This window comes from Pongo pygmaeus, chromosome 4, assembly GCF_028885625.2.
Source record: "Pongo pygmaeus isolate AG05252 chromosome 4, NHGRI_mPonPyg2-v2.0_pri, whole genome shotgun sequence".
NCBI classification, from domain to species: Eukaryota; Metazoa; Chordata; class Mammalia; order Primates; family Hominidae; genus Pongo; species Pongo pygmaeus.
The window spans coordinates 1,032,485-1,054,506 of NC_072377.2; the positions used below are offsets into that span (position 1 = coordinate 1,032,485).

The following is a 22,022-nucleotide window of genomic DNA, read 5'->3' on the forward strand; positions in this document are numbered from 1 at the left end:
CCTGCGGCTGGCTCCAGCCCTCGCAACCAGTGCAGCTAAGTCACAGCCAAAGGCTCACTGAGAGCAGTGGGGGCAGGGTGGGCTCGGCCTCCCGTCCTCGAGAGCGGGCTCCTGTCTGAGGCTGCCCCAGACCCCTCAGCCGAAGGGCTGTCGGACAGAGAGGATCTGCTTGTGAGCTGCGTTAACGTGAGAGTGTAAGTGAGCGCAGCTCTTCCCGTGGCCGTGAAGACTGTGGCAGAGCGTGGCGGGGGGTCCCGTCATCCCCCAGTCACTGCTATCCCTGCCCTGTCCCTCATGCGCACAGACGCGCCCTCACACACACCTCCGGGGAGGCCAGCAGGGCAGTTCCAACTCCGGGATTCCTCCTAAGAGCATTCCAGCACGGGATAAGAAAGACGGAAAGGGACATATGGGGACCGGGACCGTGAACATCCCCCCGAAAACCACGATACCTAAATCCACGGGTTCACAGTCCATAGCAGCTAACGCCTGAACCCGTGGTGAGCCATGACGCCGCTGTCAGGGAAAGGGAAGGCACAGAGCATCTCCCGTCTTCCCTGGAAAAGCGAACCTGTGCAACAGCCTGAGAGGGCGGCCGTCCACGTGGCCAAGGTGGGGCGAGGGGCCGGGGCCATTTTTTACCTCCATGGGATCCTGGCCCTAGGCCATGCCACCTGAGGCTGCTACCGTCCACGTGCCCACAGCTCCCCTGAGCAGCGTTCCCACCCCTAGGCTGACCACCCGGACCCGGACGGGCCTCAGTGCGGCTGTGGTTGTGCAGAGAAACGGACGGGGGGGCCGGCTGCAGATGCCTGGACGCACCCACAAGGTCCCAGTGGGGGCCTGGCAGCAGGGAGCTGGCTCCCAACCCACAGCGAGGACAGAGGGGGCACCCGCATGGGAGGGACCTCGGACACACACCACTGCAACAGGCACTAGGTGTAGGCCCCATAGACTCCCACACACACGATGGGGAAGAAGGAGGCTCCAGGCGCCCGCGGCAGCCAGCTCTGCCTGGGAATGAGGCGCCCTTGGCAGGAAAATCACGCAGGTGGGCACTCAGAAGCTCCCTGCTTTAGCAAGAAATACAGAAGTAACTCCAGGTGACGTGACGGGACCCCACAGGCTTTCATCGTGTCATCATCCCGTTTCCGGACAGTGCGAAGCTTCCCATAAGAAGTTTGAAAATCAGAGAAATGAAGACACGAAGTCTCAGACCCCGATGTCCTGGGGCAGCCGACTACAGCAGCAGGGCCCAGAGCTGGCACCAGCATGCTACACGCCCGGGGCACTCACCCGTCCCTCCCCACAAAGCTCTGAGTGGGCAGAAATTCATCAGCACACGGGCATCACGCTTACGCAGCCCCCTGTGAGCCTGAACAGCAGGAGACTGAGCTTGCAGCAGAACCATGACCACGGCTCTGGAAGGGGCTCACCCTCTGGACGGGGCTCACCCTCTGGACGGGGCTCACCCATGGCAGGAGGAGGCGGTCCCAGGGTTCGCCCTTGGAAAGCTAACGGCCCTCAGTGCCTCCCAAGCTTCCCGGGGTGCGGCTGGTGCTCCCAGGCCTTAGCACGCTGCTCTGAGCTCAAAGCCACCGCCATGGCTAAAACACAGCAGCGCCACGCACGACACCGTGTTGACACGCTGTAATGAGGACATGCCAGGGCGCGCTTCCTGTGCAGCTGGGTTGGGAAAGAGGCCTGGCCCCCAGACCCCGCCCGGCCCACCTCCTCGGCCCGCTGAGCCTCCATGTGCTTGTCCAGGTACGTCCCCTCCAGCACCGAGCCCACGATGGTCAGGCCCTTGCCGGCCTTCAGCTGCGACGTGAAGGACAGTAGGCGGGGGTGCTTCACGGCCTGCTCCGCGTCCAGGTTCAGCATCACCAGCACCTGGGGCCTGCAGCGGGTGTGGGGCGGCTGTTACCACGGCAATGCTCACCCGGGCACGGCCCATCAACAGGCAGGGCAGATGGGACGGGTGGGGCACATGACACAGGTGGGACAGGGGATACATGACAGACGGGACAGGTGACAAAAGGGGCAGGTGACAGATGGGATGGGGAAACAGGTGACACAGGTGGGGTAAGTTGAACAGGTGATAGGTGAGACAGGCCACACAAGCCAGGTGGGACAGGCAGGGCCGATGGACAGGTGGGCACTAGCCAGGCAGGACAGGTGAACAGGTAGGTTAGACAGGTGGGACAGGTGACATGCTGGACAGGTGAGACAATGGCGCAGGACACACACCTGAGGCCCCTGCCAAGGCCCTGAGGGGACAATGGCCCAGGACACACGCCTGAGGCCCCTGCCGAGACCCTGAGGGGCAGAGGCTTCCCACAGATGGCCTTTGCTTCAGCAGGAGCCACCCTCTCCCACCCCAAGCCCAGGGCTGTGCCGGCAGAGGGGCCAGCTCCCCACACCCCCACCCTGCAGCAGGGACACCCCCGGCGCTCCAAGGCCCCCAGCTGCGCGATTCGCTGGGCACCAGGCAGTGTTCACACTCCAGACCTTGCCTGAGCAGCTGAAGGCGAGAGGCCCTTGAGACTCGAAGGTCCCCACTCAAAGGCCGACCTCAGAAACGGCTCTTCCGTGCGTCTGAGGACCATGGGGCATGGGCGGTGCTCACCTCCAGTTCTTGGTGTGGGGGGGACCGTGCTCCACACGCAGCAGGGCATAGCGGGCGGCGTTCAGGGACAGGCCACGGATGCCATCGCCCCACTCCTTCTCGGCCCTGCGGGAAAAGAAGTCGGGGTTTGTCCAGCCGCATGCCTGGAGGCTTCTCTCCCATCTGGGAAAGAGGGGACTTCTGGGGGCAGGTGAGTTGGGGCAAACAGGACCCCCGGAAAAAGTCCCTGGATGAGGAGGGAGGCCTCCGTGTCCACCCTTGCCCTCAAGGGAGCCCATCCTAGGAGCCACCGGGTCAGAGGGTGCCGTGGCTGTGGAGGGAACGAGGTTTACGTCCAGCACGAATGAGGTGCCTTCCTCACAGGGCCGGGGGCAGGAGGCCCGTGACAGGGAAGTGGCTGGACCCCGGGCACGAGGCGGGTGCAGGTGGAGGGAGGGTGGGTGCTGGGGCACAGGGAAGGACGCCTGTGGCTGCCGAGTGAGTACAGACACAACCTGGGGACACCTCGCGAGACACGTAGCAGGAATAGTCAGCCGTGGGCTCACCGCCTGCTGAGGACGGCACGAGACAGAGCTCCAGGTTGGAGACCCCGTCCACGAGTGCAGGCACCTCGGCCTGGCTGGAGGCGGGAGGGAAACCCCAGCTTTTACAACACAGCCCACCTGGACGTGCTCCTAGCTGCTCCTGGGAGGGCACACGACGCTCGAGCCCCAGGGAAGCCCCTCCAGGGAGCTGCCCCAGGCGTAGTGTGAGAGGAGCCCACCCTCCCGTGCGCCGGGTCCGTGAGTGGGGGCTGACAGCGCTTACCCACGGTACTCGATGTACTTGTAGATGCAGCCAGCGATAAGCATGGCGGACAGCGCGTAGTACCAGGAGCAGATGAACATCAGCGCCAGGCACAGGCTCATACCCAGGAAGGACAGGGTCCTGAGGGCAGGGCAAGTGGCTCAGGGGCGGCCCAACGCCATGCAGCCCCCACACCTCAGCCACCGCCACACAGACACTGCCCCTCCCTCAGTGAAACTCTCTGTTAACACTAGGAAAACAGTTACTGACGCCTGACGACCATGCCTGTATTCAACCACCTCTGAGGGGTGACGTGGCTCCCTGGGCCCCTGTGGGAGCTGTCACTCCAAGACCCAGTACACAGCTCCAGCTCCCAGCGTGCACACAGCACCTCGGCTGTGCATGCAACAAGGGGCTGAAGCGTCCACCCAGCGCCTGATTCCCGGGGAGGGGAGTTAAGAAGACCCACAGCCCTGATGGGCTATGCCCCAAGCCTGGGGAAGGCTGGGCTGACCACGGGAGGTACAAGGCGCATGCAGACACCTGGGCATCCTCGTAACCAGAGGCCTTCCCCCGGTGCAGAGGCAAAGACAGGCCACAGTCTCATCAGCTGCGCAGGGGCTTACTCCGCAAACGAACACTCAAGGACCCTCTGGGGTCTTCAGGCCCAGGGCAGCTGGCCTTGCAGAGCCACCCAGTGTCCCAGCCTGTGGGGCCCCTGACGCCTGTGCTGAGCAGCCTCACCGGTGGCAGAAGCACCCAGTGTCCCAGCCTGGGGGGCCCCTGACGCCTGTGCTGAGCAGCCTCACCGGTGGCAGAAGCACCCAGTGTCCCAGCCTGTGGGGCCCCTGACGCCTGTGCTGAGCAGCCTCACCGGTGGCAGAAGCACCCAGTGTCCCAGCCTGTGGGGCCCCTGACGCCCGTGCTGAGCAGCCTCACCAGTGGCAGAGGCACCCAGTGTCCCCAGTCTGCGGGGCGCCTGATGCCTGTGACTGAGCAGCCTCACCAGTGGTAGAACTTGAAGCGTGGACGCCAGTTGGGGGTACGTAGCAGGGTCTGCACGGCGCAGGCCAGGTTCACGAACAGGTAGCACATGAGGAAGAACCTGCAGGGACGGCCGGCCACTGACAGGGGCCCGCTGGGCCCCCCTGAGCCCCCAGTCACTGCCACCTGGGAGACCACCCTTGTCACTGTCCCTCCCACCTGCGCCTGGTCTCCCATGTCTGTCTCTGCACGTGAGCTGACTCAGACTGATTCCGAATCAGGCCCCCTCAGGCTCCAGCCATCCTGTGGGCACCTGGTCCATCAAGAGATGGGCCATTGTCCCTTCCCCAGGAGCCGTCTGTCCAGCCACACTGTCCCCGACTGACCCCAGCGGACGCCTGTCTGGAGGCCTGTGCACCTGCCTTCCCCAGCGCAACTCCCTTCCCGGCAGGCTCCTGACTGCCCACGGGTGGCCCTGCCTGTTTACTGCTTGTCCTGAGCAGGACCTCCCATCCACACTGCCCCACGCTCCAGGCCCATACACCCATCCCCAGGTCCCCGTCCTGTGGGGGCTCACATGGAGAGGATCGGGGCCACGCTGTCCAGAGAGGCGATGAGGATGCCAGTCTCGCAGATGAGGACTGTCAGCAGCAGCGCCCACGTGGGCTCCCCATTGGCCTTCCCGTGGCCAAACACCTGCAGGGAGAAGGGCAGGAAGATGGGGCAGTGACACCACCCTTTTAGGAGAGAAGCTGCAGGCTGGTCAGATCTAGCCCAGATGAATCTTAAAGACACAGACCAGCAGAAACGCCTTTCACAGTAGGTCCCCGGGACATCACCCGGCCGGCCGGGGAAGAGGCCCTGACAAAGGGCTGCAGCCCGGGAGGCTTCAGAGCTGTGCCTACACTGGGCTTGCCTGCAACCTGTGTGGCCCCAGCCTGTCCCCCACCTGCCTCAGTTTCCCCAACCACACAACACAGGACTACTGTCTCCAGGGCACTCGCGGTTCCCCAGACCCTGTGGTGACCTTTCTCATCAGGCCACCCTCACCTCCCAGAAGCTGAGGCCCATGGAGCTTGTGTGCCTGTCCCCTTCCCGGACACCATGCCCTAGGCCCGGCTGGAACTGAAGATGCAACCACACAAAGGCCCTGCAGGTCGGCACCCTGCTGAGGGACCAGTGATGGGCGAGGAGGGCTCTGCCATCCACGACCTTCCCACAGCTGCCCCTGGGCCCAAGTGGCAGGAGGAGCCACAATCCGGCAGCTCTGGGCACAGCACACGGACAGGACCCATGCGGGCGTCTGTGCAATCCTCAGAGCAGCCACACACTCTGGCTGCAGGTGGCTGATGACACCACCTCCCACGGGCTGAAGAGCTCAGCCACACAGAGAAAGACGTGGCAGGCAGGCAGGCAGGGGGCTTCTGGCCAGACAGCAGACCAGGCACCTCTGGACCCGAGGCTGCGGGCCCTCATAGCCGCTCCTGACACACCCGGGGCCGTGTTCGGAGGGATCTGCAGGCAGGAGGGCTGGAGCTGCCTCTGACCACCACCCACCTCCCGCCACTCCTATGCTGTGTGCAGCGAGCGGCCAGGGGCAGAATGGCCACCACGGGGTCCAAGCCGCACACGGCACTGTGAGGGTCCCGCAGGGGAGCAGAGCCCCCGACCCTGACCTTCCAGGGTCCCCGCTCCGAGGGCACGGGACTCACCTGCAGGAAGGGGATGATGCCGTCACGGGCAATGGCCTGCAGCAGGCGCGGTGCCCCCGTGAGGCTCTGCAGGCCAGCGCCACAGGTGGAGAAGAAGGAGCCGATGACGATGACCCAGGGGGAGGGCCAGGCCAGCATGCCGATGACCAGGTTCCCCTGCAGGGCCTCCCCGAACCTGCAGGCAGGCGGGCGGGCGGCTTTCAGAAGTGAGCCTAAGTCAGACGAAATGTCTTCTCCCACCCAGAGCGAGGGGCCCAGTGCAGTGGGGGCGACTCCTTGGAAAGCTGAGGCCCGGCCTCCAGTCCCCGTTGGCTGAAACCTCCACCAGGCTCTGCCTGGCATGGCCAGAATGCTCTGGAGGGTCTTCAGCGGGGGAGGGGTCCTGCTCACCTCAGGGTCGCTCTTGGGAGCAGGGAAGACCCAGCCTGGCATCAGCTTCAGTCAGGGACCACCCAGGACCCCCGGGGCCTTGGGGCTGCCAGACAGGCATGCCCCACGAGGATGCAGGGTCAGTGATGACCTGCCTGGGACCCCACTACTTCCCCACTTGGCAGCAGGGCTGAGGGATCTCCCAGGGCCAAGCCTCACCCATCCACACCCCTGTGGCCTCCTCAGGAAGGGCCTAGGCCCCCAGCCGCACCAGGGCTTGGAGTTGGCTCTGAACGGTTCCCCAGGCCCTAGGCTCCAGTGGAAGAGATGACACATCAGACCAAGGGATCCCAACCCTGGGACCAGGATGCCTTCAGCTCTGCACACGGACATGAAGTCCTAGGGCGATGTAATTTCAAAGCCGAATTCGTCCTCAAGAAAACCTGTGAAGACTACAGGCTTTGCAGGAAAACTGCAGGTGGAAACGTACTTATCTCGTAAGACCACGCCTTCGATGCAGGCCCCAAACAGCACAATGCAGGAGAGATCTACAGCTCTCGTCAAGGAAGGGCGGGTCTGCGGGTGCAGGGTCCTCAGGTACGGGGGGTGGGGGGGTGGGGAGATGCACTGGCCAGCGGGCCGCAGGCTCCAGGTGGGCAGGGACCGTTCTGCATCCCATCCCATCCCAGGCACGTCCTGTCCCCTGTGTCCTCAGCACGTCCTCCTGGGGCTCGGTCCAGCCCCACAGAACGAGGCCCTGGGGTGGTGGAGACACACCTGGCCTGGTGCTTGACCGCCAGGGATTGACAGGGGACCTCACTGAGGGGACAATGCTCGGCTGGAAAGAGGTGGCCTTGGGATTGAGAAGCCAGAGGCCCCGCGGGCCCAGCCTGCCGGCAGCACACACCACACACTGCTGTGCATCACTGTCCACACGTGGCAGCGTGACTGCTTCTGTTCTATCTACGATTGCATCACACAGTGGTGAAGAAGCCAGGGTCCTGACAGCAGCCCCTGCCCCGTCTCCCAGGGAGGATGACGTGGTCAGAGCACGGCCTAACTTGGGAAGTCACATGCCGGTGGCCGAGGGCACGATGCTGAGCCGGGGAGGGCACGGGGGCCTCCTCCCAGACAGAGGCTGGAACCCTCGCCTCCCTCGCCTACACCCCGCCAAGGATACAGATGAAAGACGTGGTCACTATGGCCAGGATGGTCCCCGTGGGGATGGACTTCTGCGCATCCTTGAGGTCCCCGGACCGGTTTGAACCCGCCATGATACCTGTGAACATGGAAGATGCTGCCAAGACCCATCTGAGGAGTCAGTGCCATGTGATGGCAGCCCCTGCCCGGAGAGCCGGAAAGGCGGTCTCTGGGGAGACCCCGAGGGTGAGCTGCGCCCGAGGCTGCAGTCCAAGCTCCGCTGGCCCACGCCGCAATACCTCGGCTGGGTCGATGCCGGCCCAGGCACGCAGACAAGCCCCCACGTCTACCGCTCCCCTGGATCCAAGGATGAGGCCCGACCCCGACACTGACCCCCACGCCCCCCACACCCAGGGCTTCTTTGGAGGCTGCGTTAATCCCTCGGCCAAGGGTCAGCCCAGGGATGGTGCTGAGCAATGGCTCACAGGCCCCCGGGACCTAAGGACTTTCGGAATGAGACCCTAGAACGACTCAGCCCAGCCAGCCAGGCCAACAGACGCTGCGACCCCTCCGGCTGCGGCACCACGTGGACACCACCTTGCTCTAGGGAGCCACGGCCAGGGGTGTTTCCGCACAATCAGGTTCCACAAAGCACCAGGAAGCCGGGTCGGTGGGGGCCACTTGACACCCGGCTCAGTCCCATCCAAGGCACAGCCTGAAGCGCCCGTGCTCGGGGTGGCCTGGGAGGCGGCAGAGCGCACAATCCAGTGCCGCGGAGACACCCGGAGCCACGCAGAGGCTCTGCCCCCATGCCTTCCACCCACGGCACTGAGCGCACGCAGATGGACGGGGGAGGCTGGAGCGGAGGTACAGGGCGAGGACCCCAGGCAGATCGCCCCCTCCATAGCAAAACGGGCCCACCTTCAGAGGAGGCGAGGGAAACACGAGACGCCAGCGCTGTGGCCGGGCCCTGCGGCTGACCCTGAGCTCTAGGGCTTTTGGATGCGCTGAGATGAAGTCTGGGAGCAGACGTGGGAGGGACCGGAAGGGACCGGAAGGGCAGCCGCACAAGCAGCCAGCGCCTGTCAGGGGCGTCCCGACAGGAAGGCCGAGTGGCGACAGCTGGGGGGGGGGCGTGTGCGTGTGACTCGGAGAGCACGGGGCCTGGCCCCACCCCCTGGAGAACAACCAAAGGCCCCACCCGCCTCCGGAACAAGGCCCACTGTTTGAGGAGGACATAGAGGGCCGAGGTCCCCGGCCTCTGAGCTCGCACTGAGGCCACTCCTACGTGTCTCCTAACAGCCTGCCAGGTGTTCCCAGCAACCCTACAACAGCTTCTCCTGACACAGGCCTGCCTGGGAGAGCAGCAGACAGGCTTCTTACAAATCCATGAGGACACAGGGCAGAGAACTCAGCCACTTCCCCTGAGCCAAACAGGCAAGATAAGCAGCGGCAGGAAGGAACACACCAGAGAGAAAGAGACAGAGAGAGAGAGAGAGAGAGAGAGACAGAGAGACAGACAGACAGGGAGGGAGGGAGGGAGGGAGAGGGAGACACAGAGACAGAGAGAGGCAGACAGAGAGAGAGGGAAAGGGGTAGGGGGAGAGAGAAAGAGAGAGTGCAGGAGGAGAGAATGACAGAGACAGAGAGATGGACAAAGAGAGACAAAGGAAGAGAAAGAGAGGCCAGGCGCGTTGGCTCAAGACGTCTGTAATCCCAGCACTTTGGGAGGCTGAGGATGGCTTGAGCTCAGGAGTTTGAGAACAGCCTGAGCAACGTGGGGAGACCCCCTCTCTACAAAACATACAGACATTAGCCGGGCGTGGTACCGTGTGCCTGAGGTCCTGGCTGCCCCATCTCTACAAAAAATACAGACATTAGCCGGGCGTGGTACCGTGTGCCTGAGGTCCTGGCTGCCCCATCTCTACAAAAAATACAGACATTAGCCGGGCGTGGTACTGCGTGCCTGGGGTCCCAGCTGCTTGGGAGACTCAGGTGGGAGGAATATTTGTGTTTAGGAGTTGAGGCTGCAGTGAGCCGTGATCACACCACTGCCCTCCAGCCTGGGTGACGGAGCAAGACCTTGCCTCAAAAAAGAGAGGGAGAGAAAGACAGAGAAGGAGACAGCTGGAGCCGCGGGCTCACCCGTCACGGAGAGAAGGAGAGAAAGACAGAGAAGGAGACAGCTGGAGCCGCGGGCTCACCCGTCACGGAGAGAGGGAGAGAAAGACAGAGAAGGGGACAGCTGGAGCCGCGGGCTCACCCATCACGGAGAGAGGGAGAGAAAGACAGAGAAGGGGACAGCTGGAGCCGCGGGCTCACCCGTCACGGAAGGGAAGTAGATGCCAACCAGCAGGGTGAACGAGGCCGCGATGTCGGTGAGGACGTAGGGCAGAGCGCTGGCGCGGCTCTCCTCTGCCACGGGCACCGAGGGCACGCCTTTCTTCTCCACAAACGCCCCCGCATGTGCGTACGTACTCCACAGGTTCTCTGCCGGGCAAGGAGGATCCCATGGGTTTCTGGCACCTTCTGTCCAGTGTCCCCGCCATGGGCCGCCCTCTCCCCGGCAGGTGCCACTGGTGGCCGGAGGGGAAGGGTCACAGCTTGCGCGCTGCAAGCAGGCTCCAATTCAAACAAGCTTTTGAGATGGTACCTCTGGGAAAGCTACCTGTCTGCGTCTACAAAGGGAAGGTCAGCACTAAAGAGAAGCCTCATGTGGGGGACAACATAAGGTCCTGGAAAGCCCGGGCTTCCCATCTCGGGTTCTGGAAAGCCTGGGCTTCCCGTCTAGGGTTCTGGAAAGCCTGGGCTTCCTCTCTCGGGTTCTGGAGAGTCTGGGCTTCCCCTCTCGGGTTCTGGAGAGTCTGGGCTTCCCCTCTCGGGTTCTGGACAGCCCGGGCTTCCCCTCTCGGGTTCTGGAAAGCCCGGGCTTCCCGTCTCGGGTTCTGGAAAGCCCGGGCTTCCCGTCTCGGGTTCTGGAAAGCCCGGGCTTCCCGTCTCGGGTTCTGGAAAGCCCGGGCTTCCCGTCTCGGGTTCTGGAAAGCCCGGGCTTCCCGTCTAGGGTTCTGGAAAGTCCGGGCTTCCCGTCTCGGGTTCTGGAAAGCCTGGGCTTCCTCTCTAGGGTTCTGGAAAGTCTGGGCTTCCCGTCTAGGGTTCTGGAAAGCCTGGGCTTCCTGTCTTGGCTTCTGGAGCAGGTCTCGTGTACCCTGCCAGGGGTCCTTTTCCTTCAACCCCGAGGCAGGTCCAAGGTAGCCTCTCATCAGGGAAGGACGCACAGAGGGGGATGTTACCACCCAGCCACCACTCCCTCATTAACACAGCAAGTTCCCCACACACGCTGCCAGGAGGTCATGAAAATAAATCCATGGCATTAAGACCTGCTTGCTGACTGTGACGGAGGCCGTCTCCCTGCCACACCGTGTTTGGCTGCTATGGCTCTGCCAGGGGTGTGTACAGGGACCCCCAGGCTCATCAGCAGCAGCTGGGAAGGGGCTCGGCCAGGCAGGAGGAACTGGGGCCCTGAGAGTGACTCTAAGGTGACAGCAGCCACCAGGGCCAGCGCCTGCTGCCCCCGCCACCCCCCAGCGCCTGCTGCCCCCGCCATCCCCCAGCGCCTGCTGCCCCGCCACCCCCCAGCCCCAGCTGCAGCCCTGCGGGCCTCACCCAGGAAAACGCCACTGGCCGCGCCTGGGATGCCCTGGATTTCGGTGACATTGTTCTGGATGAAGTACTCGTCACAGGTGGCGCTGGGCTGGGAGCCGTTGCAGAAGAGGCCCCAGAGCGCAGAGGTGGCTGAGTTGTTGTGAATGACGTAGGCCTTGATGCAGGCATCGAAGCTGCGCCGTGACAGTGTGCGGTTCCCCAGGAGGCAGACCCTAGGGCCGGACAGGGAGGCACGGCACGTGTGCTGCCACCGAAGTGGCTTTTACTGCCCCACCCAGCTCCCCCAACGGGCACCCGTGGTGTCACCCACGAGTGGCTCCTGGCACCCTACACCTCCTAAGACAGGAAGGCCACAGATCACGCCAGGGACCGGGGACTGGGGACCGGGCCAGGCTGCAGCAGGAACGCAAGGGCCACAGATCACGCCAGGGACCGGGGACTGGGGACCGGGCCAGGCTGCAGCAGGAACGCAAGGGCCACAGATCACGCCAGGGACCGGGGACTGGGGACCGGGCCAGGCTGCAGCAGGAACGCAAGGGCCACGGATCACGCCAGGGACCGGGGACTGGGGACCGGGCCAGGCTGCAGCAGGAACGCAAGGGCCACGGATCACGCCAGGGACCGGGGACTGGGGACCGGGCCAGGCTGCAGCAGGAACGCTGTACCGTACAGCCGTCCCCTCATCCATGGTTCAGCCACCCATGGTCCAAACGTGCTAAATGAAGCGTTCTAGACATAAACAATTCACACGTTTTCCACCACGCGGTGCTGAGTAGTGCGGTGGAACCCAGCAACCCCCCCGTGCCAGCATAGCCACGCTACAGCCACTCCCTCCCCGAGGCCCTCAGTGGCGTCCTGGCCAGGTCAGCTGTCACGATCTCAGTGTCTGAGTTCAAGCCACCCTCGTGCCACGTGCCAACAGCCAAGAGCACAGGAGTGCCGCCCCCGACGTATAAGCCAGGCCTGTGTGTGGAAAACAGTCTACACAGGGCTGTGGCTTCAAGCATTGGCGGGGGGTCTCAGGACGGGTCCCCAAGGGGAAGGGCAGCGGTGCTTCCCTAAAACAGGCTTGTGGGGTTGCGGCTGTTCTGCCTCCTTCTGTTCTGCGGTCTCTATGAGGCTGTTCCTTCAGGGGCTCCCTCCACGCGGAGACGGCAAAACCGCGGGAGCCTCAAGGGGCCCGGCTGCTGGCCCTTTCTGGACCTGCTCCCTGCGGGCTCTGGTGGCCACTCCCCTGTTCCAGGACCCTGGGCCGCCTCCCAGCTTCTCCTCCAAAAGGACAAGAAAAGAGCCCCTCCAAGCACCTCTGGGAGGGAGAAGAGACCCAGGCCCCAGCAGCAGCCAGGGCCACACCCACGACGCTCAGTGCACCTGACCGTGCTCAGGGCCGCCGGCCACCCCTGAAACCTGCCAGACCCCTCACCAGCCCTCCTGCCACTGAGGAAGATCTTCTTCTCAGACCCGGCCACGAGAGTACCTCGGCCCACCTCGCCGTTGGGTTTCCCGTAATCCCCAGAACGAGCCCACAGGGGTTCCCGCCGTGGTCACACCCAGTCCCAACCCTCATGGGGAGCTCGGCATCAAGGATGATGGACGAGAGGCGAGCAGAGCCCACGGGACCCGGCCCCAGCCCCACACACCACCCACGGCTCAGAGGCCCCGAGACTCACGGGATGTCCGGGGGGTCGAAGGCAGACTTGATGACGCCGGCATAGATGGCCAGGATGGACAGCACGACACAAGCCAGGAAGACCAGCGCCAGCTTGTTGACGTACTTGACGCCCACGAAGACCACCAGAGCCATGAGCACGAGCGTGCACGTGCCGTACACACGCATGTTGTGCAGCATGGCGGCCGCCTCGCCACCCGCAGCCTCCGCCTGGAAGATGGCCGCACCCGGGGAGATGTACGTCTGCGAGAACAAGGCGGGTCGGGAGGCCGTCCCCGGACACAACTCCCCAACGCCCGTCCCTCCCGCAAGCACCCCAGCGCCACACAGGGGCCTCCTCCCAACAGGTGTTGAGGCCATCGGGAGGCATCCGTGCTGGACGGAGCCCGCGGGGGTCAGCGCACAGGCAATGGACGGCCAGGGGCCTGAACGTTTCCCAGGAGCCACCCAGGAGGCTTAGAGTAAAGCAACTTCAGGACCCGGGGCATCCGCACGTCGGCACTCAAAAGAAACACCTTCTGCTAAGAGGAACGTGACTGCTGCCCAGAGAGCTCAGCCCACCCCGGCTGGACGTCCTGGACAAACACTGGGTCTGACCACGCCGGCTGGGGGCAACCTCTGTTCTGCCCAGATTCAAGGGACGGAGATGTGAGACGGTGCTGCTCAGCTCCCTCAAGACCAGGACAGGACTAGGATGCAGCAGGCATGGATGGCATGGCACCCACCCCCACCAAAGGGGATCCTGGGAGTATGGCAGCCATGGCACCCGGGGCAGGCGGAAAGACAGAGGGACATGGCCAGGGGACTCGGGTTGGGACGGGTGTGTATGCGACCCCACTGAAAGGTTTCAGAACCTTCTTGGCCATGTGGCTCTCTTCAGGAGCCCAGGAGGCCGGGAACCAGGTCTGGCAGCAGAGGGAGGGGCAGAAAGACTGGGGACAGGGGCTCAGATGGGCATCTCTGAAACCCTGCAGGGACAGCAGGTTTCAGAACCTCAGCAGGAAGGACAGCACCCGTCGGCCAGAGAAGGGCGGTTCCTGTCCCCACGAGGACCAATGAACTCGGGCAGAGAAGGGCGGTTCCTGCCCCCATGAGGACCATTGGGCCTGTTTTGAGAAGGTGATGACATCACCTGGTTGTACATTGCTGGGCTCTGTGACCCTCGGCCAAGTGCCCAAATCAGGCAAGGAAGAGGCTGGGATCCTGGCAAGAGGTTCTTCTAAGCCGAGTTCCAGCCCTGCTCCTAAAACAGCTCGGACTGCAGGGCTGCACCTACGTGGGGCTCAGATCTACAGCCCAGATGTCTACCCAGCTCATGCCAGGCACCCCTCATGGAGGGCAGCAATGGTGCTCAAGGGGGACACAGGTCGCTGAGGGGATGCTGCCCAACGGCTTCCGCCATGGCCAGAGCCCAGGAGAGCCCAGGGGCAGCCAGGGCAGTGGGGTCAGGATGGCTCTGTGTGCTGTGTGTGCCACAGAGTGGGTCAGGCAGGGCCCCTTGGCATCCTGCCACAGACTGTGGGGTGGGAACCCTTTCAAAGCAGCACACTTACCAGAAAAATCTCGATGGTCCCCAAAATATACATGGCCCCTGCAAATGTTGTGCCCAAGTAGAAGCAGAGGCCGACAGCACCTCCAAACTCGGGTCCCAGCGAGCGTGATATCATGTAGTAGGAGCCGCCAGCTGCGAAGACAAAGGCGGCAGCCGCGGGTCAGGGGCGCACTTGGACTCGGACTCGAGGTGCGGTCTGTGCTGCCGTGCACGGGCGAAGGAGGGCCTGTCTCTGGGAAGGCAGCGTGTGGACCCTCGTCCACCCGCAAAGCAGCACATGGAGATGCTGCCACGGTAAACTCTCCCCTCCCGAGGCTCGGCACACGTTCCACACCGAGAGCACGTGCTCTCATGGACATGAGGACCAGGTGAAGTCAGGGATAAGGCTCCCTGGGGAGCAGGAGGCCCCAGCAGGTCCTGGAAAAAGTCCTGCGTACATCAATAGCAGCCCTAGCCCCCACTTCCACTAAGTTTTTGCTTATAAAAAAGGCAAAAGAGAAACTAGGATGTTCAGGAGTTGTCTGGTATACTGTGAACCACACACGCTGTCACTGATGGGAAGGCCGGGCGCAATCCCAGGGCTGCCTGGAGAACACAGCTCTCCCTGCTCTGAGCAGCGCGTGTGGCATGAGGAAGGGGTCCTAATGGATGCAGTCATCGTGAGGCAGAGACTGGTCCCCTGGCTGCGGAGGGAGACCCCCGGTGAGGGCCCTTGTGCTTTCCTGTGGCCGGGGAAGTCCGCTAAGCACCAAGGGATGCCCCCGTGGGGATGGGGACCAGCTGCGTGAGGACCCGGTGCTGAGCAAGCCTGGCCGTTAACACGCGCAGCACACATGCACTCGGGAGCAGACGTGGCATCATCTCAGTTCACTAGTTATTACGTATTGTAATTCATTTATTACTAATTAACAGTATCATCTCAGTTCACTAGTTATTACGTACTGTAATTAATTTATTACTAATTAACATCATCTCAGTTCACTAGTTATTACTTATTGTAATTCATTTATTACTAATTAACAGTATCATCTCGGTTCACTAGTTACTACGTATCGTAATTCATTCATTACTAATTAACAGTATCATCTCAGTTCACTAGTTATTACGTATTGTAATTCATTTATTACTAATTAACAGTATCATCTCAGTTCACTAGTTATTATGTATTGTAATTAACTTATTACTAATTAACAAGGTCAGGGCAGTGTTTTGTCTTCACTTTCCCTTGTGAGATACAGGTTCCAAGAACTCAGCCTATGGCACACAATGGGCTACAGGCGCCACTGGAATCGCCCGTGCCTCCCCCTCCCCAGCCTGCTGCCTGGTGGGCACTGCCTACCCTGGCAAGAGACGGTCACCACGCAGCAAAATGGGGAAGAAAACCAAACAGCTGTGACCTCACGGCTCAAACGCCAGAGGAGCCAGTGGAGAACACACAGAAGGCCCGACTGAGACCCCCAGGCAGCCCCTGGCCCGGCCTCGCCGAGCGGCCTCCTCGCAGTTTCCATGCGGCAAAACACAGACTCCTCTAACAGGACTCAGGGCCGCGGCCGGCTCCTCTAACAGGACTCAGGGCCGCGGCCGGCTCCTCTAACAGGACTCAGGGCCGCGGCCGGCTCCTCTAACAGGACTCACCCCTTACCTGGGACCACACCGTTGGTAGCGATCGCACTCATGGAAATGGCTGTCAGCATTGTCTGCAGAAAGACAGGCGGCCATCTGAGGAGAGTTTTCCAAGAGCTTGCCAGCATCGCAACACTCCCGAGGCGGGGTCTACGACCTGGCTCCGGCTGAATGCCAGCCCCCAACTCCAGGGCTCTCCATCTCAATGGAGTGGCTAGGAAACCAGGACCTGGAGGCTCCCGGGCACCAGGCGTGCAGTGTCCTGGTTCCCACCCCTTTCCCTATGACAGGGACCCCTGAAAGTGCCCAAGGTCCTTCCAAACTGGAGGTGATGTCATCAAAACACAGGGTGTCCCTTCCCTTGGAAGCCTCAGCCCCGGGATGCCGCCCCATGACACCCACCACTGGCCGAGATGCCTTTCCGCAGACACGGGTAAATGAGGTGCCAGGGCGCCAGTCAACACGCCAGCACTAACCCCAGACAGTGTGGCATCTCATCCCCGCAGCTACCCCGGCTCTCATGGTGGAGACGGTGCTGAATGACGTCTACACGGGCATCTGGGGAGGGCCCTACTGTCCGGCTGCCACCGCCCGAAGGCACAGCCACACCCGGTCGGGGGAGACTCACACAGGTGCAGCACATGGCCACGATGAGGAAGGACTCCAGGACGCCGGCCACCCCCACGATCCACGTCAGGCGCAGGAAGAGGATGACGCCCAGGATGTTCTGCAGGCATGGCAGGTAGACGCCGATGAAGGTGCCCATGCGCGGAGCCTGCGACGGAGCATAGCGTGTCCCGGGGGCTCGGACCCCACACCCAAAGGGAGCCCCCTCCCCAGGCTGCACTCAGGCCCTGGGCAGGCAAAGCGGCCGTGGGGGCAGGAGTCCTTCCCAGAACAGATGGAGGTTCAGAGAGGGAGAGGCCCAGGGCAGGACCCCCAACCATCCCGGAGCGAGGGCTTAGGGGAGGGGAGCAGAACCACATGGTTGGCAAAGAACCAAGATGCAGCTGCTCCGCTGTGCCTCCCCGACGGAGGGAAACCTGTCACACTGGAAAAGTTATGGAAAAAACAAGAGGGAGAACAAGAGGGCCCCCAGCTCCGTTCCCTGGATGGCTCAGGGCCTCAGGTCTGACACCCTGGGAGAGCCTGAGACTTCAGGAATGGAAGCAGAGCCAGCGGAGGGATGAGACGGCTGCTGCCCATAAAGCTAAAAAAAAAAAAAAAAAAAAAATCCACAGCTCAGCATCAGCCCTGGGCAGAAACTGACACATCTTAACCGGGCACGGAGGTCACCACGAGGTAACAGCAAAGGTTCCGATATCCACCCTGGGGGCGACCCCGCCTGCCCCAGCACGGAGCAGGCAGCCTGCTTCAGACACCTGTGCCAGAGAGGGGGACACACCCCGTGGCCCTGAGGAAACCCGCATGGGCAAGGGCCGGCAGCACAGCCAGGAGCAGGCCAGTGCCTGCCAGGCAGCTCCCCAGCTCTACTCGGGACGGGCCAGGCTGGGGCAGAAGTTTCAGCTCCATCCGCATCGTCTGCTCAGCCCCACTCCCGCCATGAGCAGAGGCACGTGGCTCAGACCTGGAGGATGGCTGGTGCCAGCACAAGGTGACGTTTTAACAGGAAAACGTCTCAAGGTGTCAATATGGAAAAGGGGGAACGTTTTATTTGAAGACGCTTCCTGTGAACAACGGCCACAATGCAGATCAGAACAGGCCCTGTGCGGAGGCTGAGGAGGTGCTTCGATCCTGAGGTTCACACAGCCCAGGCCTGGGGAGGATGGGAACAGGGGACCAGGTGAGGGGCAGCTCCCAAGGAGAGCACGTTGAACATCATACCACAAAAGCAAACAGGGTGGCTTCCGGGGTCACCGTGCCGGAACGCCTCCCACAGACAGGCCGAGGCTGGGGCCAGGGCAGGGCTCTAGGGCTCCACCGACTTTAGGACCCTGGGAAAAATAATGTAAGAGAGCAGCTCGGAGCGTGGGAAGCCCTGGATCTGAGAGCCTGGGGGATTCACTTGGTTCCCTGAGCCCTAGGTGGGAAGCAACAGGGGAGCAACTTGCTTCTGACGGGGGCCCTGGAGAGGAGAGGAGAGGGTGACGGGGCCAGGGGCCACTGCTGGGCCCTCCAAATCTGGGTATGCTTTGTTCTTGGTGCAAATGAGAGAAGGGGTGGGGGATGGTGGAGAACTGGCTTTGGGACATTCTCATTGGATAAAACTAGAGAGCCCATGGCAGAGGTGACAGCAAGGCTCCGGGGACAACTGTTGCTGTGACTTCACAGTGAGGCTTCAGCTAATGGAGGAGCCGACAGGTAGAGCTCCAGGTAGAGATGCCGTCCACACAGGGGCCCCTGCCCTCCAGGCTCAGCCTCAGATCCCACGGCCCCGTGACAGGTGGGACAGAAGCTGGTTCTCGGCCAAAGTGGGGGGATCCTGACTCCTCACGAAAGGGCATGGCCGACCTCGGCCTCTTGGTTCATGCCTAAAAGGCAACTTTGAAGGCTCAACCCCACCCAATTTCAGGCGCGGGAGGCTGGAGATGCCTGGGCCCTTGAAAAGGTTTCTTAATGGGAGCAGGTCTGCTGGGGACAAGCTCTGAGCCTGGCAAAGAGGACGAGGGGTGGCCCTAGCAGCCACCCCAGGGGCCAAGCCACGGTCCCCTAAGGGTGCCAAAGGATTCACTGCCAACCGAAACCCGCCACCGTCAAACAACAGGCCTGCTGGGGTCACGGGCCCTGGTCCCTCCACGACTGAAACGCAGGTGGCATCAGCCTGGGGCACCTGCATGTTGTCCCTGAGGGACAGAGGCCTGAGAGCCACCGGCCTGCGGGTAGGGTTACCAGGGGGGGCCAGGGAGAGCCTTCCAGGTGGGAACCTCCTAGGCCCTGGCCCACAGTGTGCCGTGAACAATCGCACCTGCCTGGATGTTTCAGTCATCTCAGTACCAAGTAGGGTGAGAGAAGCTGGGGTGTGCTCTCTATGGGCACCTCATGGCAGGCTGGGCTCCACCAGGCAGAGGGGTTGGAGCTGGGTGGCCAGGCCAGTGGTGCCTGAGCCCAGCCGAACTGGAGCTGAAGCCGGTTCCCGGAGCACTCGGATCAGGCCCGTGGGAAGGCACCCGCTCCCTGAGAAAGCCAACATCTCTCTAGGACACAAACTCCAGCACACAGGCAGACAGACAGGGAAGGCCTGTGGCTCCTGAGTTTTGGTGCCAGAGCACCAGCCTGAGCCCATGAGGCCTCAAGGTAGCGCCCAGCATGAGTGAAACCCCAGAAAGGTGCTGACTGCTGAGCCCAGCAATACCCAGTTCCACAGCGTCCACATGCAGAAAGGTGCTGAGTGCTGAGCTTGGCACAGCAACACCCAATTCCGCGGCATCCACGTGCACGAAGGTGCTGAGTGCTGAGCCTGGCAACGTCCAATTCCGCAGCGTCCACGTGCAGAAAGGTGCTGAGTGCTGAGCCTGGCAACACCCAGTTCCGCAGCGTCCACGTGCAGCAGTGATGGTCCCACCCCAAAGGCTGGCCGAGCTACAGACAGGCGGGACGGCCACAGGCTCCCCGAGCTGGGAAGGACCCAGCAGGGGAACCAGAAAGAGGTCCAGAGATGCAGCTTCTGAAGAGGCCACCGCCCTGTCCTGGGACAACAGCCAGGGCTGAGGGCCCTCATCAGGCCAGCCCCCACCCCGAGGTGGTCGCACGGTCACATCCCTCACTTGTCTCCGGTTACTTCAACCCCAGAGTGACGCTTCTCAAAAACAAAACCAAGTGTCTTCAAGTATCCTGGAAATGCAGTATTGATTCCGCTGTGTTTACAGTAAAAGGAAGGAAAGAGACATCTTCAGGGGCCTGACTTCCCGATCGCTGTGTGGGACCCAGGTCAGCGGAACACTGGACGCTGGCAGGAGGCACTCGGGTGGTGTCGACGCAAAGCACAGTGTCCAGGCTGGGCGGATGCAGGGGAGGGCAAGGGGCCGGCCGAGGGACGCCCCACTTGGTGGAGGTCACACACAGCAGGGGGACCCACCCTCCCTGGACCTGGGGGCGCCTGGCTCAGCACCTCCTTCCTTCCTGCTCACAGGCCTCTACCTGGCACTACAAAACCCTCCCTTCTGAGAAGATAGGGATCTCCTGATGGTATTTTTAGAGTTAGAAAGTTAAGGAAAATAATACAGGAATTTAAAAATCACCCTAAAAAGCCAACGTATGCCCTTAGCTGTCTGCCAAAGGAGCAGGGCACAGGCTCGGGGCTGACTCGGGAAATGACAATTTTATGTCAAGACTGGGGGAGGCCGTCGCCCGGCTTCAGAGCAGGGCCTGCGCTGCTTGGTTTCCTCCAGTGGATTATTTTTCTGTTTTGTTTGTATCTTATTCTAAAGCAACGCACACATATTTGAAAGAAGATTTAAAAAGCAGAGGGAGTTGAGAAGAAACTGAGCCACCCACAGCACCCCCACAGCGAGGACATAAGATCTCCCCCAACGCGGGTCCAGGGTCTTTCTCACCTGTGAGCATCACCTCAGGGCCTCAGGGCCTCAGGGTGGCTCTCAGGCAACCCGTCTGTGCAGGACAGCAGAACCCTCCCGAGGATGTTCAAGGGGTTTCCACACCTCGTCGCCCACAGAAACCACTCAAGGGAAACCTTTCCCCACTGCACCCCCTCATTTCCTAGGACGGATTCCTGGAAACAAATCCTCAAGGAATAAAACTGCAGGGAAAATGCCACCAGGCTACGTGTCCTGGACAGGAAATGAAAAGGAGGGCGGCCCCCCAGGAGCACCGAGGCCACAACACCCTCTGGAAGGGGCCACGTCCCGTCCTCTCGGCACCATTCAGACTCCTCTCCACAGCAGGGGATGGGGCCGCTCCCGCAGAACGAACAAAACACCCCAAGTTCATCTCTCAACAGGGAACTCGGCCGCCCAGATGCATGGGGGATGTCACGCTTTCCCGGACGGTGGAGATGGAAGAGGGCTGGACAGGAGCTGCAGGGCAGAGACCATCGAGCCCACCCAGGAAGAAAGGGCTGGACGTGGCCATGACACCAGAGCTCAGGGCAGCCCTTCTGACAAGCAACTGCTTTGCCAGCGTGTTCTGACCCTGCCGGGACACACGGGGCGGGGACTGGGCAGGCACGGGCAGGGCGGCAGTACCTTGGCCTCGCGCCGCCGGCTCTCCTCGTCCTCCTCGTGCTCCACAACGCCCTGGCTCAGGTTGGTGTAGTTGGCCAGCTTGTTGAGCAGCGAGGACACCATGGGGTTGCTGTCCATCTCCTCCTGCGTGGCGTGGACGTGATCACAGGCGGCCCTCCCCTCGCCGTGGGCCCCCCGAGCTCCCTCCCCGTATTCAGGGTGTGGAGCTCAGGCTCTCCCCTGGTCCTCAGCCCCTGGGTCTGAAGTGAGCCAGAGAGGCCTGGACACCTGTGTGGCAGGTCTGAGTCCGAGGCCAGGGCTCCAGGCCTCACTGAGTGGGACCACCCACCCATGGCAGGGACCCCAGGATGTCCAGCACTCAGCAACTCCGAGGGGTTCCCATGGGGCCGGGGCACCCTAGATCCAGGAAGGAGCCCAGAAGGCACCAGCCGAGGAGCACATCCCAGCTCAAGTGCGGGACTGGGCCCCTTCCATGGCCTTCAGGACAGGGAGGTCCCAGTTCCTTCCACGTAGTGTCCAGTCCTGTGGGAGGCCCCAGCCTGGGGACCCCCAGGGGCTCCTTTACTTTTCCACATCAAAGCAACGGCCCTGGCACCTTCTTCTTCTAAAAAGTAAAGTTACCTCGAAAAGTGCCATGTTCTTCCCTTCAAAGAAGCTCTCTTGTTCCATCTCGACATTGTTGAGGAATGGGCTGTTTTCTCTTGGATTTCCATCTCCTAGTGAGGGAAAAACA

General features: G+C 62.1%; 1 protein-coding gene across 4 annotated transcripts in view; it reads right to left on the minus strand.

Annotated features, from left to right (window-relative positions):
- Positions 1–22,022, minus strand: part of SLC12A7 (solute carrier family 12 member 7) — a 106,174-nt gene that overhangs the window by 17,685 nt on the left and 66,467 nt on the right. For 3 of the 4 annotated variants that reach the window (XM_054488012.2, XM_054488011.2, XM_063664627.1), the window contains exons 2-17: positions 21,911–22,005; positions 21,290–21,412; positions 16,756–16,902; positions 16,147–16,201; positions 14,506–14,636; positions 12,954–13,195; positions 11,284–11,495; positions 9,943–10,110; positions 7,661–7,759; positions 6,971–7,028; positions 6,112–6,286; positions 4,977–5,095; positions 4,422–4,520; positions 3,437–3,556; positions 2,630–2,734; positions 1,732–1,900 (exon numbers count right to left, since the gene is read on the minus strand). In XM_054488012.2, coding sequence (XP_054343987.1) covers positions 1,732–1,900; positions 2,630–2,734; positions 3,437–3,556; positions 4,422–4,520; positions 4,977–5,095; positions 6,112–6,286; positions 6,971–7,028; positions 7,661–7,759; positions 9,943–10,110; positions 11,284–11,495; positions 12,954–13,195; positions 14,506–14,636; positions 16,147–16,201; positions 16,756–16,902; positions 21,290–21,412; positions 21,911–21,958 — 2,070 coding nt within the window. In that variant the 5' untranslated portion in view covers positions 21,959–22,005. Of the gene's footprint in view, positions 1–1,731; positions 1,901–2,629; positions 2,735–3,436; positions 3,557–4,421; positions 4,521–4,976; positions 5,096–6,111; positions 6,287–6,970; positions 7,029–7,660; positions 7,760–9,942; positions 10,111–11,283; positions 11,496–12,953; positions 13,196–14,505; positions 14,637–16,146; positions 16,202–16,755; positions 16,903–17,972; positions 18,071–21,289; positions 21,413–21,910; positions 22,006–22,022 lie in introns of those variants that run through there. The other variant, XM_063664628.1, reaches the window with a different exon arrangement.